The 14,098-nt window shown below is 42.8% G+C and overlaps 1 protein-coding gene across 7 annotated transcripts in view; it reads left to right on the top strand.

The window, feature by feature from the left end:
* Window positions 1–10,592, top strand: part of LOC104334735 (WASH complex subunit 2) — a 61,965-nt gene extending 51,373 nt beyond the window's left edge. For 4 of the 7 annotated variants that reach the window (XM_075423325.1, XM_075423327.1, XM_075423329.1 and 1 more), the window contains 6 exons: window positions 489–608; window positions 2,185–2,262; window positions 2,974–3,186; window positions 5,455–6,069; window positions 6,665–6,839; window positions 10,108–10,592. In XM_075423325.1, the coding sequence (XP_075279440.1) occupies window positions 489–608; window positions 2,185–2,262; window positions 2,974–3,186; window positions 5,455–6,069; window positions 6,665–6,839; window positions 10,108–10,244 (1,338 nt within the window). In that variant the 3' untranslated portion in view covers window positions 10,245–10,592. The remainder of the gene's footprint in view (window positions 1–488; window positions 609–2,184; window positions 2,263–2,973; window positions 3,187–5,454; window positions 6,070–6,664; window positions 6,840–10,107) is intronic. The other 3 variants (XM_075423324.1, XM_075423328.1, XM_075423330.1) reach the window with 3 other exon arrangements.
* The last annotated feature ends 3,506 nt before the right edge of the window (window positions 10,593–14,098 follow it).

Below are 14,098 nucleotides of genomic sequence, written 5' to 3'. Positions count from 1 at the left end.
CAGTCTATTTTCATGTCTATAACTGGAATTAGGCTAGAAAACTGGAAATAGATCCTGGAAACAGTTTATCTGAGGACTGTAGAAGGGGTGTTCTTAAGTAATTAGCACGTGGCAGCTATATATGGAGCCTGGTTGCTTGAAAACATAAAAACAGCAGTGTTCCTTAGCTAGTTTTGTGCTTTTATTTTCCCTGCTGTCCTGTGCATGAGGAAACATGTATGCATTTGGAAGTTTATTGAAATTCTCATTATTTGTTGTTAGCATAGACAGCAAAGGCTGAGGGGGGCTAAAGGAATGGAGGAATGGAAGGCCCTTGTCATTGCAGAGCCAAAAGGCAATGCCTGCTATGTATTGCCAAGTCAAAAGACATAACTAGTTTTCAGATAGAAGCAAGATTTTAAAAAGCTTTGGTTGGGTTTGGTTTTTTTTAATCTGCAGACTGTGCTTTCTGCCTGATTCCTGTTGACCTGTACTCTTAATGCTTTCAGAAAATAGCTGAGAAGGAAACACTTCATGTCAGTACTGGCCCTTCCTTGGAGAGTGGTAACCTTCTAGAAAATGCTTTAAGTGCCAAACAAGATGAAGCTCTGAAGGCAGTAACTACAGAGGCAAGTACCTAAATCTTGTGCCTTGAATAGCATGCAAAGGAAAAAGAGGTGTATCATTTAGCTTTAAATAAGCCTATTGAAAAGGTCAAAACTAATGCCTGTATCCACTGGCTGCAAAGTGGCAATGCGTAACCAGACTTGTCTCTGCTTATCAGTAGGTGCACTGTTACTAGCAAGAAGTTTAAATGCTGTTGACAGTGGTTTATTCATTGCTCACACACTTACAAGGGCAAAGTACAAGGCAGTGACTACACCTCAGGTCCAGCTGTTCTGAAAATGGGTGGTTCATTCTTCTCTGAAGTGCCAATGTCTGTTGGAGTGAATGTGATCTTTATAGGTAAGCTCTCTCAGAAAGGAGATCAGGGCATGCAATGCAAGTCTGTGGCTGTTGAGAATCTTACCTTGGAGACTTTACAATGAGCAAACAAGACTCCTGCTCCTGTCCTTGATCTTGCAGAACCAAGGGTCTCTGGGAGAGGCAGTTTGGACCTGAATTCTGGCTTGTGCCTCACCAGAGCTGCTTGCTGGATTTCCATTTGTAGGAGATTAGCTTTTCATTGGAGGGGGTGGGTGTTGGTTTTTTTTCTCCACTGGGCAGAGAAACACAGAGCAAGTCTGTAGAGCTAGTAATTAGTCTGTCTTCCCTTATGGTGAAGTATTCCTTGAAATCTAGAACCATGCTCATCTTCCCTTTTCTGTAGCTATTGACAGCCTTTTGTAGGAATGATCTCAGCCTGTCTGAGGTTCAGCTGAACACCACATGCATTTCAGTGGAGAAAAATCTCTTCAGACACAGATTCCTCTGTCATGCTGACAGGACCCCCAAACCAGTGTCCTAACCCTTGCAAACCCTCAGGTACTTGAGTCTGGCTGAAGGAGAACTGACTGCCCAGTCACACCAACAGCAGGACAGCCTAGCTCACAGAACCAGGGTAAACTACAAACTTGTGGAGATCAAGCCCTGGGAAGAGCACCTTAGCTGATTTGGTTCATCCCTGAGTCCCAGAATTCACCTAAGTCTTCAGACCAAACAGCTGCTCTTGCTCTTTCAGTCTAGTCTTGCTTCTGGCACTGATGCCCTGCTTTCTATGGAGCAGCACTCACTTCTCTGAAGCTGTTTTCCTTGTAGGCTGAGAAGTACAATTTTGTAGCCCTGTTGGCTTCATTGATGTCTGTGGCCCTATTATGGCCAGTCACAAAGAGAAAAGTTAATTATTTCATGATCTGGCAACATGGTTTCACAAGGTCTTAGGGGAGGGAATAAGCAAGGAGGGATGGTAGCTGTCACAGTTTGGTTGACTGGTGTTGTGTATGACGTAGAGAAGATGGAAGTTGTTGGCTTACTGTGGCAAAGTGTAATAATGGGTAGGAGAAGTGTGGAATGAAATGTGATAGTGAAGATGGAGCTATAGCATGTGGGGAACTTAACTGAGTGACTGTTGCTCTGGCAGTAGAACATGATGATAACAAGGTATCTTCAGAAGAAATTGGTAAGTGATGAGTTGCTTTTTACAGATGTATTACAAAAGCAAGCTATGGTCTGGTTGATAACAACTTGTCCACTTGTTTAATCCAGTGTAATTTTGTGCAGAAATCTACAGGCCCTGTTACCATTAAAACCAAAGAGCCCTCATCGCGGATTGGAAAGCTACAAGTAATTAACTTTCCTGGCATTTTGACTTAAAAAAAAAAAAAAAGCAATCTTCCTTGCCTCACTGATGGTTCTCCCTGAAACAATCTTTTTGCTTCCTTACCTTACTTTTGCAATATTTTTTTTTCACATGGAGTATTTTCTATTACTTTTTCTGTATTGCATGTTTAATATTATTTCCCCCTCCCATTTCAGACCTGACTCTGAGCATCACTATTTACTCTATTTGGGGGGCAAAGGGTGGGCTCCTCTTTGACCTGCTATTCTTCTCAGCATTATTTTAAGTATGTTCAGACACTCTTAGGGGTATGTTCAGAGACTCTGAGGGGTTTGGGGTTTTGGTTATGTCCCTTCTCTGGTATGAAATGACTAATAACTGTCTATATCACAGTATCACTTTCAAGGTCAGAACCATTGTTGTCCTCAGACAGGATACTGAGCTGCATAGGTGTCTGGTCTGATATAATGTGGCCATGCTGTTCCTGAAGCCCTTATGTAGAATAGTAGTGTTGAGCACTCCACAGACTTAGTGAGACAGAGGACGTGGGAGAGACAGAAGTGTGTAGGTATGAGAAAGGCCAGGCCCTTGTAGAAGCAGAACGTGAATGCCTATGTACACTAGTTCTTGCTGCTTCTCTGGAGCCATGCTTGCTCTCAAGCAGTATTAACATGGTCTCTTTTTGTGTGTATGTCTTTGTTTCTTCTGTTTTGTAGGCTAACTTAGCTATTAACCCTGCAGCCTTACTACCTGGTGCAATGCCTAAGATCTCCAATCTAAAGTCACCATTGCCAGTTCTGGACACTCCATTGCATGAGCCCAGGGACGTACGGAACAGTGAAGCCTTATCTGCTGCAGGAAACAATGAAGAACTAGGTGTAAGCTTTGATCAGCCTATGCAAGCGGATACCTTGCACAGTGCCAATAAGGTAACCTTGGTATTTAGGAGGATAGAAAGGGGGATTAAAAACACAGTTGGTCCTCATGCGGGAATTTGTGTTTTGGTATGCAGGTTCTACTAACAGTGTGATCTATCTGAATCTAAATTGATGTGTGGAAGTCTAATCCACTCTCACTTCTGTGGACCACTGAAGAGAAACATTCTTAGTTCTGTAAGGGGCTTATGCATATGCCTAATGCTGTGCCCTTTTAAGGTACATGTGTATGTTCCCCAAATACAGTGGTTTTCCCTATTAGGCCATAACATCTTCTCCTGTCCCAGGAGACACCAACCTGAAAACCATAAAAAAGGCATCTTTCTAGGCTAAGTATAAAATATCATGGACAGCCACTATGGCAAGGTATCAAGAATGCATCACTGCTGTAGGTTGACCTTTACCTCCTCTGTGGATAAAAATGTCATGTTGTCCTGAACTGTCACTCCCAATTCTTTTTCAAACAAAACCTTTGGTTTGAAGGAAAAAATCCACACACAACCAAAACAAAAAAAGTGTTATAGCTTTTGATATGGCAGATCTCTGCTCCTGACTCACTTGTTTTTTATTGATGCCTTTTACTGTATGGACTGCAAAAAGCATATTCTAATTAAAGATTTAGTGGTTCTTTAAAAAAAAAAAAAGCTTGAACCATGTAGTTAAGATTTGGTCTGAGTCCTTATGATTTTATAAATCTCTTGGATTTCCTGAAAGCAGCGATTTGAATAAGATAATTTAGGATCTTAACTTTGATTCTTTTTCTTTAATGCTGCTGGGGCTGTTCATTACTAGATGAGCAGCAGAGGTGACCTGGGAAGATGCAGCAGCTGTCACCACAATGGCTGACACAACTCCTTAGTTGTCAAATGGGTTTGAAGCTTGTACATAAGACTAAGACTAATGCATTACCATGTGGGCATAGGTATTTCCAATAGCAGCATGTCCTGCACAACAGACAAAACTGTCTATCATGATACTTCTAAATAGATAGACTTGCAAAAGAATAGAGCTGTAGCTGCATATGGTCAACCTTAATGTTCATTTTAGCACGGTGATGATGCATGTTTGTTTACAGAAGTAATCTGAGAAGAAGCATCTCAGTAACTATATAGTGAATGTTTTTGTGGCTCAGGTTACATGTTTTAATTTGGCATGCCATTGCTTCTTGAATCTTTGAAGTTTGAGTTTCAGCAGTAAATATATGCAGCCAAATGCACGTTTTTCCAAAGGCTGGAACAAACCAATGTTCTGGTTGTCCTTTCAAAGAACAGTGCACGGAGGAGGGATCAGTTATTTCAAGTGCATCTCCCTTCCATCATAATTTTTGTGGCTTTCAGCGCTGCTCTGATCAATACAGCCCCACACTCAGGCTGATGTGCTTCTACAATGATTCTGACAAAAGCACATGGCTCCTTTAAGCTATGTTATAGCATGTCCATCCAGATTGTCCTTCTGCTCCAACACAGCAGCTAACAAAAGGGAAGAGGAGGTTGTACTGATCTGTTTCCTACCTGTGTGAATACTCCTGTTCATGTGGGATATGGTAGAGGCTATAATGGAAACTTGCAGGGGCGGCTTCTTTAAAAGCAGCAGAGGAATGAACTGCAGCAGGCTACGCATAAAATGAAATTAATGGAAAACATAATTAGTCAGGACTTGGACAGACTAGCTGTGCCACAGAAGCCCCTGGATTAGCAAGCTATCAGGCTGAGGTATTACCGAAAGCTGAGGGGCTAGAGTGACTTGCTGACCTGTGTTGTGACTCTACTTGCGAGTGCTGTTGCTTTTGTACCCCAGTTCCACCTGCTGTGGAATGATCAGAGGGCAGCAAATCAATAGTCCTGGGTTATTTTTCTGAACCTTCCTGTAAACTACTCCAAGCTTGAATGTCCCACTTGTCTGTCTGTCCCCTTTCTGAAAAATCGGGAGAATGGATGATGCTGAGCTGATGATGCACGGTTCCTGCTGCTTATCACTATAACTTAAATGAACGTCTGGTCAGTATTCCTTGCTCAAGATTCCTTTTTGTTGAAATGTACATGTAATTGTTTAAGGTACTTAAACCAGAGCTCTGAGCAGAACTTGTAGTTAATTCAGTTTCAGTGTGCTAGTATGAAATGGGTAATGCAAGTTAATTGCAATGTTGTGAAGGCAGACAAAGTGACACAAGGAAGCATAACAGGAATCCTAACCTGTCTTCTGTGAAGTGCAGGGTTTTTTCCTTCTATGTAACCCTGCTCAGCTTTTACTTCTTTCTTGCAGACCAGGATCAAGGTTACAGGAAAACGAAGACCACCTAGCAGAATGGTGCGCCGTCTGGCTGCCCAAGAGTCTGAAGAGAGTGAGGAAATGGACAGTGCTAAAGAGTCACAAATCTCTCTACCGAAACAAACATCGGCAGTAGTGAATGTAAAGGAGCCTTTTGCTACTGAAGCAGAGTCCAAGGAAAACGGCTTTCTCTCTGGCTTGTCACTACCAGCTCACAGCAGTGTTCTGCCTGCTGGGACAAACTCACTCCTTCATCCAGAATCCACAGACCAAGGGAATGATCTGTTTGCATCAGAAGACCTTTTTGCAAGCAGCTCAACATCCAGACCAGCTGCACAATCAAAGTTAAAGGAGGGAATGCCAGACAGTGTGGCTAACAAACCCATCAAGAGCAGGGAGAAAAAGCCTGATGTGTCTGTTCTTGGTGATCAGGACAGTAATGATCTCTTCCAGCATGTACAGCAAAAGTCTTCAACAAAAAGCAGCCCTATACCTTTTTTGGAGGAAGATGAAGACGACTCTCTCTTCACTTGTCAGAAAACTGGAAAAAAGGAGTTTAAATCTGCTGTCCAGCAAGCTGTTGACCCTACTGCCCAAGATATCTTTGAGGTAATGATTGAGCCTGCCACCTTGGCCTCTTTGATCCCCAGGGAATTATGCAGAACCCTCTACTTAGAGGCTTAGTGGAGGCTGCTGAGCAGGATGGAATGTGCAGGATTGGTAGTGAAGTAAAATGTCAGTTGTGCTCTGCTACTGGGCAATAGAAACCCTTTCTTTGGATGTTTGCCCCCTTATTAGCAAGAGTGAAATAAAAGGTGGAGCCTTAACACAGAGCAGGCATGTCACTGAATGTGCTGTGACAACACACCTACAATCATGACATTTTTCAGAGTAAGAAAGTATTTGGTTTTTATCTCTTAGCTGTCTGTTCAATGCACAGCAGCTCAAATAACTTAAAACAGGAATAAAGTGGGTAGGATGGGCAGCTGATACAAGCCTGTGTGTGCTGTACTTCACCTGTGCACAATCCCACACTAAGGCTCTTCTGCCAAGTCCTCCACGGGGTGAAGGGACTTGAACTTCTCAGATTTGAGAAGCCCAAGGCTGTCAGTCTTCTAAACATCTCAGCTGCTGTTTACAGGTAACTTGACTATTCCCTTGAAGTGTGTTGTGTATTGATGATCTCTCTGTGCTTTGTGCCAAGGATGATATATTTGCTACTGAGGCAATTAAACCAATGAACAAAGCAAAAGAGAAAATGCTAGAGGCTAACCTGTTTGATGATAACATTGATATTTTTGCGGATCTCACTGTAAAACTGAAAGAAAAGACAACCAAGAAAAAAGTGGAACAAAAATCAATATTTGATGATGATATGGGTAAGTGTCTAATGTCTTGCTGCTAGTCTCATAATACTGTCCTGAGTTGCATTCCTCGGAGATGTTTTTAGAACCCTTTGCTTTCTTTTAACTTTTTAAATGCTCTGAAATCTCTCATCACTTTTGGATTTTAACCTTGGATGAGAACTTCTTAGATTTGTAGAACCAGCATGGCATTTAAATAGTTTAGGAGAGTGTATAAAATTATTCTGAGAGAAGGAATAGTTTAATTCCTGTCAGAGTTTTCTCACCTGTGGGAACTAGACAATTACTCTTGTCTGGTGTAAGGGACCAATCTCATGTTGTTATGGCTCTAACAGATACCTTCTCTGTTTCAATTTGCACAGCTTTTTGTGTTGTACTTTCAGATGAATTGCTGATATGAAGAAATTAGTGTCTTCTCCCACCTCACCTTCACTATTGTGTTGTCTACCTTGGAGCCCATAAGATTTTGTTTACATCCATATATACCCAGAGCAATTTACAAATACTACACCTGAGAGCAAAAGTTTGCCCTGTATAATTTGTTGAAAAAGCAGCATATAGTAATGTGAAATAATGCAAAGCATGCTCCTTTCTTGTTCTCCATCAGTGGAGGTATTGAAAGTCATTTGATCCCTGACTGTATCTGTTTGTCCTCAGGTTCTTCATGTTTATAGCTCTTCTTTGGGATTACATGCATTTCTTTTCCCCTAAGGAAGAAAAAATTCCCTTCTCCTCTAGCTTTGACTTTTGTCAGTCTTCATTCTTTCTAACCTATTCAAACTGATTCTGACTTATCACTGTTTTGCTTGGACTGCTGTTAAGCATTCCAGCCTTATGGAATGACCTCGCTGAAGTCTGTAAATGTTAGAAAATTTGCCAGAGAATGAACATCTTGAGATTTCAAAACCTTCTCAACTGATATAAAAAATAAGGCTTAAACATTTGCAGGCAAGGTATTTAAAATATATATTGGATGATTAAAATATCTTATTTTAATAATTTACATTTTTTCATGTAGCCTATAGTAAATGAAAGAATTTCTTAAACAGCTTCCCCCTTCCAAACATTTCAGCACAAAAATCTCAACCTCATTTTGGGGAAAAAAATAGCTGTAGAGTGCCACTTGAAAGTATCTTGGAAGTCAGCCACAACAGAACCCATCATTTGCACTTCCACTTTTGACATCTACTCTGGTGCTAGAGCTTGTTGTTTGATGTCACATCTGGTCTTGATACCTAGAGCATCTACAGCACCCTGTATCTGATAGACTTCATCTTCCTCTAGGGTGTTCACTGTTTTGTGGTACAGCCATAGATACGCAGCTGCTTTGTGCCCAGAGCTATAGAGCTCCAGAACACCAACAGAAGTGTGGGAAAGATGCCTGAAGGTGAGGGTGTCCTGCTGGCAGTAGAGTGGTAGAACTGGCACTGGCCTATGCTTCAGGTTAAGGGTTGTCTTACGTGATCATGGTAGCACTTTATCATATCAGGGCTGTATATGGTTGCCTTAAGAGATCCTTTCTCCTGCAAATAAAACAGCAGGTGGGTGCAGTTTGAGGGGCTGCAAGTTTGAGCAGCTGCAAGCTACTTGCTTTGTCCTACCACAGCTTCTAGTCAGTATGTACTACACTTGTGTTAGGCTTGTGATGGCAGTATTAGAAAAACTCTTTCCAAGGTCTCTATTCTCCTAGCCTTCTCAGTGACCTTACAACTGATGACACAAACATCTTGACGTCACCTCTGCCTGTCTGTGAGAGTCTGCAAAATGGTGACTGAGCTTTTCTTGTGCACTGTCAAATACTGTTTTTCATGGCCAAAACTTTCCTATTCCTTAAGCCTTGTCATAAATGGGAGTCATACCTCTACTACTGATGGCCCTTACTATATTTCCCCTCTGCTATAAAGCTAATCCATGTGACAGCTTCTTGCTTTGGAGTGATGCTAGTAGGGGATTACTCTGTTTCACTTCCTTTCTAAACTGCTCTAGTGCTGAAAGGTGTCCTGGATTATTCCTGTGTAATCCCTGCGATCAAGCACAGTAGCAGATGTGCTGGAGTGGAAGAAGTAGCAAGAAGAGAAAGGCAAGCACATTGCGATAGGCCACTCCATGCTTGGCCTCTGCTTAAGGTTAGGATACATACTGAAGGCTAAAATACTTAAGTTTTAGACTCTGGAGCGGTAAATGACTATATGAACCTCTGTGTAAGACCTGTGTTTTCTTAGTAGGGATTCAAGACCAGTTATCGGCTACTTATACCAGTCTTGTGAATTACTAGTGATCCACATATCTCAGTCTTGTAATTTTTTTTATCCCCTCATAGTCCAACTGCATAATCTGAGTATCCTAAATTTAAAACCTTAGTGTATAGGAAGAGATCTGCTGTTGTGTGTGCCCAGGAAACCTCAGGGCAACACTTCAGCATGTGTGTGGTAGCAGCTCCATCTCTTTCCATGAGCACAACACAGTCCTAAACACGAGCAGCACTAGCCACAGCACAAGCTGCAGGTCTGTGAGCTCTGCTGCTGGCACAGGGTATCTGGATTGGAGGGTTCATCTACCTGTTATCCTTCAGGAGAGAACTCTATCTTAAGAGAAACATGATATTTTTCCACTTTGTGGTCCTAATTATTCGTAACAGAAATGCTTGTATTGAGGAAGGTGGTGGGAGATCTTGATTCATGACTGTAGACAGACTTTTTTTAATATTCAGTAGGATGGCACTTGTAGCTGTCTGCCTCTTTGCTTTTCAGCTGTGCTCTGTTCTCAAGAGATTCATGCTGCGTTCTTATTGTGTTGTAGAATAAAGACTTTCATATGGCTAGTGGATGTCGCAGCAGTAGTTGCTAGCAAGTACCATCTTTTCCTCTTATTTTCTTTGGCAACAGTCTCATAGCTCTTCGATCTCTCAGGTTCCTCAGACGCTAATGTTCTAGATAAGAGGCATGTTATCTAGCATTTGCACGATGGAATTTATTTTCGAGGTTTAATTTATTAGTACTTCTCAAATGCTTATGAGAGCTTGAACGTATTGCAAACTACAAGTATTACTCTGCTCTACTGAAAAGAAAAAATATTCTTAATTTGACTTACAGCTGTCAGCTCCCACATATTTCCTTACAAATGCATCTAGAATCACAAGCAGCAGGAAAGCATTTGTTTGTCACAGAATGTCCTTGGCAGTCACTGCTGTGTGCTGGAGACTCTTATGTACAATGTTACTTCTGTTTGGCAGTCACTGCCACATTAAAATCTATCTTTTTTTCCTCCACCCCCTCTCCTTTAGATGATATCTTCTCTAGCAGCCAAGTCAAGATACCCACTACCAAAAGCCGATCTTCCCAAGCAGCCTCAGAAGCAAAATCTGAAAGCAAGACACTGAGCACATTTGATGACCCGCTGAATGCCTTCGGAGGCCAGTAGCCAAGGGGAGTGTATCGCAGAGAGGAGACCTTTCTTATGCCCTGTCCAGTACTAATACTCTGGATTTGGTAATCCAGTAGAGATGAAACGAGATGGCTGTGGATATTTAAATGAGATTACCCATTTTAAATGGTTAGTATTCTTTTGTGCTGGATCTAATTGCACTGAATGATGTATCTTCAAAAAAAGACAGTAACCTCCTGCTATCTTGTTTCCACGGTTCCCAGACGAATATAGCCTGTGCAATACCTGCAATGAAGTAATCTATGACACAAAGTATAGTTTGTTTTATTGAACAGATCTATAGAGGAAATAATTGATAAATAGTAAATGGAGTCTGTTAAACCAGATCTGTCTGTATGTCTTACTTTACTGCTTGCTAAGGATATCTGCATCATGACTTGAAAACTATCAAAACCACCACCATGCCTTGTCTGGGTCAGCTGCTAGTACTGAGCTAATGTTAGGGTAAGGCTGGATTCTGTTATCGGGTACAGCTTCTCCTCTTGCGTAATCAGGAAGTTAACAAATCTTAGTGCAGGACTTGACACCACATAGAGATGAGGTATTTCATATTGACAGCTAATGCGGTCTATAAAAATAACAATGGTTAAAACTTTTCTGCCAGAAAGAGCATGTTACAGATGAGCACCTAGTGCTCCATGAAAATAACAAACCTAACATTGTCTTCTGTTTAAGTTGTAAGCCACTAAATGAGATTTTTCACCTGCCTGGATTTGCCAAAGTTTTGCAAATAACACTTTCCAAGAAGTCTGTATGTACTCCTCATTCTTGGTTGCTTCCAGGTTAACAAGCCTGTGTGCAGAGACGTGCTTGTGCCCAAAGGCTTACTGTCTGCTTTCCTTTCTCATCCGTAACACATTGTAGGCTGTTTACAGGAGGTCACTATTTTGTGGAATCACTTTAACTGTCCGATGCGCTTGGCTTAACCTTCTTGCTTCCGTTATTTTCTAGATTGGCCTTCTGGAGCTGATGCCATTAACCATACTTGATGCCCAATGGTAGGCACTTGCTTTCCTGCATGCATACAAGTAGAACAGACACATAAGTGCAGAAGGATGAAATACTTCTCTTATTTTACCAGTGACTGCCTGCAATTCTGACTTTAAAATTACACGCACTGTTCTTATGATAGTGATGCACTTTATCTTCAACTCTTCAGACCGTTCTGTTCTCTCTGAATTTAAAGCATGTGCTCAGAGGACTTCTTTGAGAGGAATTCCCACTTTCACTGAAGCCTTTGTTCTGAGGCATTTGCTTCAGTCTCTTGTTTTTCAAGTAGGATTGACTTTGTCGGGCACAGTAAAAAATACAGCCAAAGCATCTAGCATTAATGTGGGTAAAGCAGAAGGAAAGGCTGGAAGGGCTAAAGGAGAAATAATGTGTATTGATTTGCACCATGGGTGGGCCTGGCAGTGATTCGTGTTAAGTGGGGAATAAGTTGGGAGTAGCAGCTTGGAAAAGAATGTGGGAGGTATTTGCAAATGGGTGGCTACAGTGAGAGCACTTGCACTTTATTTATAGGCATTACATCTGCTGCATATGCCTCATCGTGATTTGGACTGATTCTTTACACCTTTCTTCAGTGCCTAGAAGGGCTTCAAAGACATACTGGGGGAGAGAGGAAAAAGATAGTGAATTCTTCTATTTCTTTTCTGCATCCTCATTTCTTCTTGGCTGTTCGTATTAATAACTTCTAATTATTAGAATATCAAAAAGTGCTGTTCACTAGCCAAGAACCCTGGGGGCCAAAAGCTGTTGGAGTAGAATTAAAAAAATCTCCTGCCTTAAATGTTTCTTAAACTTTAATGTGAAAGCTCAGTAGCGAAAAAGCTCTTCATAGGAACTTGCACCATGACATAGATCAAAACGTTTCTTCCCCCAGTCTTTCTAAACTGGCATGGGGAACGTCTCTTAGAATCATAAAATAGAATCATAGAATCATTAAGGTTGGAAAAGACCTCTAAGATCATCAAGTCCAACCATCAGCCCAACACCACACTGCCTACTACGCCATGTCCTGAAGTGCTATACCTACATGTTTTTTTGAACATCTCCAGGGACGGTGACTCCACCACTTCCCTGGGCAGCCTGTTCCAATGCCTGACCACTCTTTCAGTGAAGAAATTTTTCCTAATATCCAGTCTAAACCTCCCCTGATGCAACTCCAGGTTATTTCCCCTTGTCTTATTGCCTGTTACCTCACTACACCCTCGTTCCAGGTAGTTGTAGAGAGCAACTCTACAACTCTCCCCTCATCTTCCTCCAGACTAAGCAGCCCCAGCTCCCTCAGTCATAAGACTTGTTCTCCAGACCCTTCACCAGCTTCGTTGCCTTTCTCTGGACATGCTCCAGCTCCTCACTGTCCTCCTTGTAGCAAGGGGCCCAAAACTGAACACAGTACTTGAGACACGGCCTCACCAGTTCCAAGTACAGGGGCACAATCACTTCGCCACTCCTGCTGGCCACACTATCCCTGATACAAGCCAGGATGCCATTGGCCTCCTTGGCCACCTTGGCACACTGCTGGCTCATGTTCAGCTGGCTGTCAGCTAGCACCACCAGGTACTTTTCCGCCAGGCACCTTTCCAGCCACTCCTCCCCAAGCCTGTAGCATTGCCTGAGGTTGTTGTGACCAAAGTGCAGGACCCAGCAGTCAGCCTTGTTGAAACTCATACAGTTGGCCTGGCCCATCAATCCAGCTTGTCCAAATCCCTCTGCAGAGCCTGCCTACCTATGCTCCCACCCAATCTGGTGTCTGCAAACTAACTGAGAGACCACTCATTTGTCTCATCCAGATCATTGCTAAAAATATTAAACAGGAATGACCCCACAACTGAGTCCTGGGGAACACCACTTGTGACTGGCTGCCAACTGGACTTAACGCCATTCACCACACCTCTCTGGCTTAGCCGTCCAGCTAGTTTCCTACTCAGTGAAGAGTACACCTGTCCAAGCCATGAGTCGCCAGTTTCTCCAGGAGAAAATCTGTGAATTCCCCATATTAAAATGTGTGGTCTTCAATTAACTCTCCCTAACAGACTGCACATTCTGCTCTAGGCACTTTACTTTTGGAAGATCTTGGTCTGACTAGTGGCTTTTTAAACTGAGTTTTGGCTTGGTGTGTCTTTTTTTGCAAATTTGATAAACCATGGCTGCATTTGCTGGGAAGGGCAGGGCTGGAGATGCAGTGTGACAGCACCCAGGACTTGCTTAGTGCTCTTTGTCAAGAGGCTCCTGTACCTGCTACGTGTGTGTGAAAAACCACAGTATTTGTTCTGAGTGTTTTAACTGGGCCTGAAAGCTAACAGCTAGAGTCAGGGTAGGTATTGCATAACTTAAAATCTAAACGGAAAGTAAAGCTCTTAATGTAATTAGCACTTGCTAATAAGCTAAGCTTGTCTTCTCTAGTATTTTGCTGGAAGAAAGTGATTGTCTGAGGGAATCACTGCTCCTGGAGAGCAGCCTGACCACCTTATATTGAAGCAGGAGCAGAGTCGAGTGCTGACCCCGAGTAAAGGTACCTGAGAGCTGTGCTCATCTCCCTGCCAGCGGCTGGGGTTGCCCCAGGGCCGTGTCCCAGCTGGGGACACGGGGGAGGCCCGCACGGGCAGGAGGCCATCGTGCTCTCTCTGCGCCCAGTGCTGCACCAGTACGTGTTAGCGCTCCCTGGGTGCCTCTCAGGTTGAGTTTGAGGTAAAAATGATGTTTTTTGCACGTCTTCGCTGAGGAAAGGCCAACGGTGCGGATGCAGCGCTAGAGCCGGAGCGAACGGCTGGAGCCACCGCCCCCTCACCCCTGCCTTTCCCGTCTGCCCCAAGCGGGAGGCCACC

This window comes from Opisthocomus hoazin, chromosome 6 (genome assembly GCF_030867145.1).
Source record: "Opisthocomus hoazin isolate bOpiHoa1 chromosome 6, bOpiHoa1.hap1, whole genome shotgun sequence".
NCBI classification, from domain to species: domain Eukaryota; kingdom Metazoa; phylum Chordata; class Aves; order Opisthocomiformes; family Opisthocomidae; genus Opisthocomus; species Opisthocomus hoazin.
This window is presented reverse-complemented; position numbering and strand designations above follow the sequence as displayed.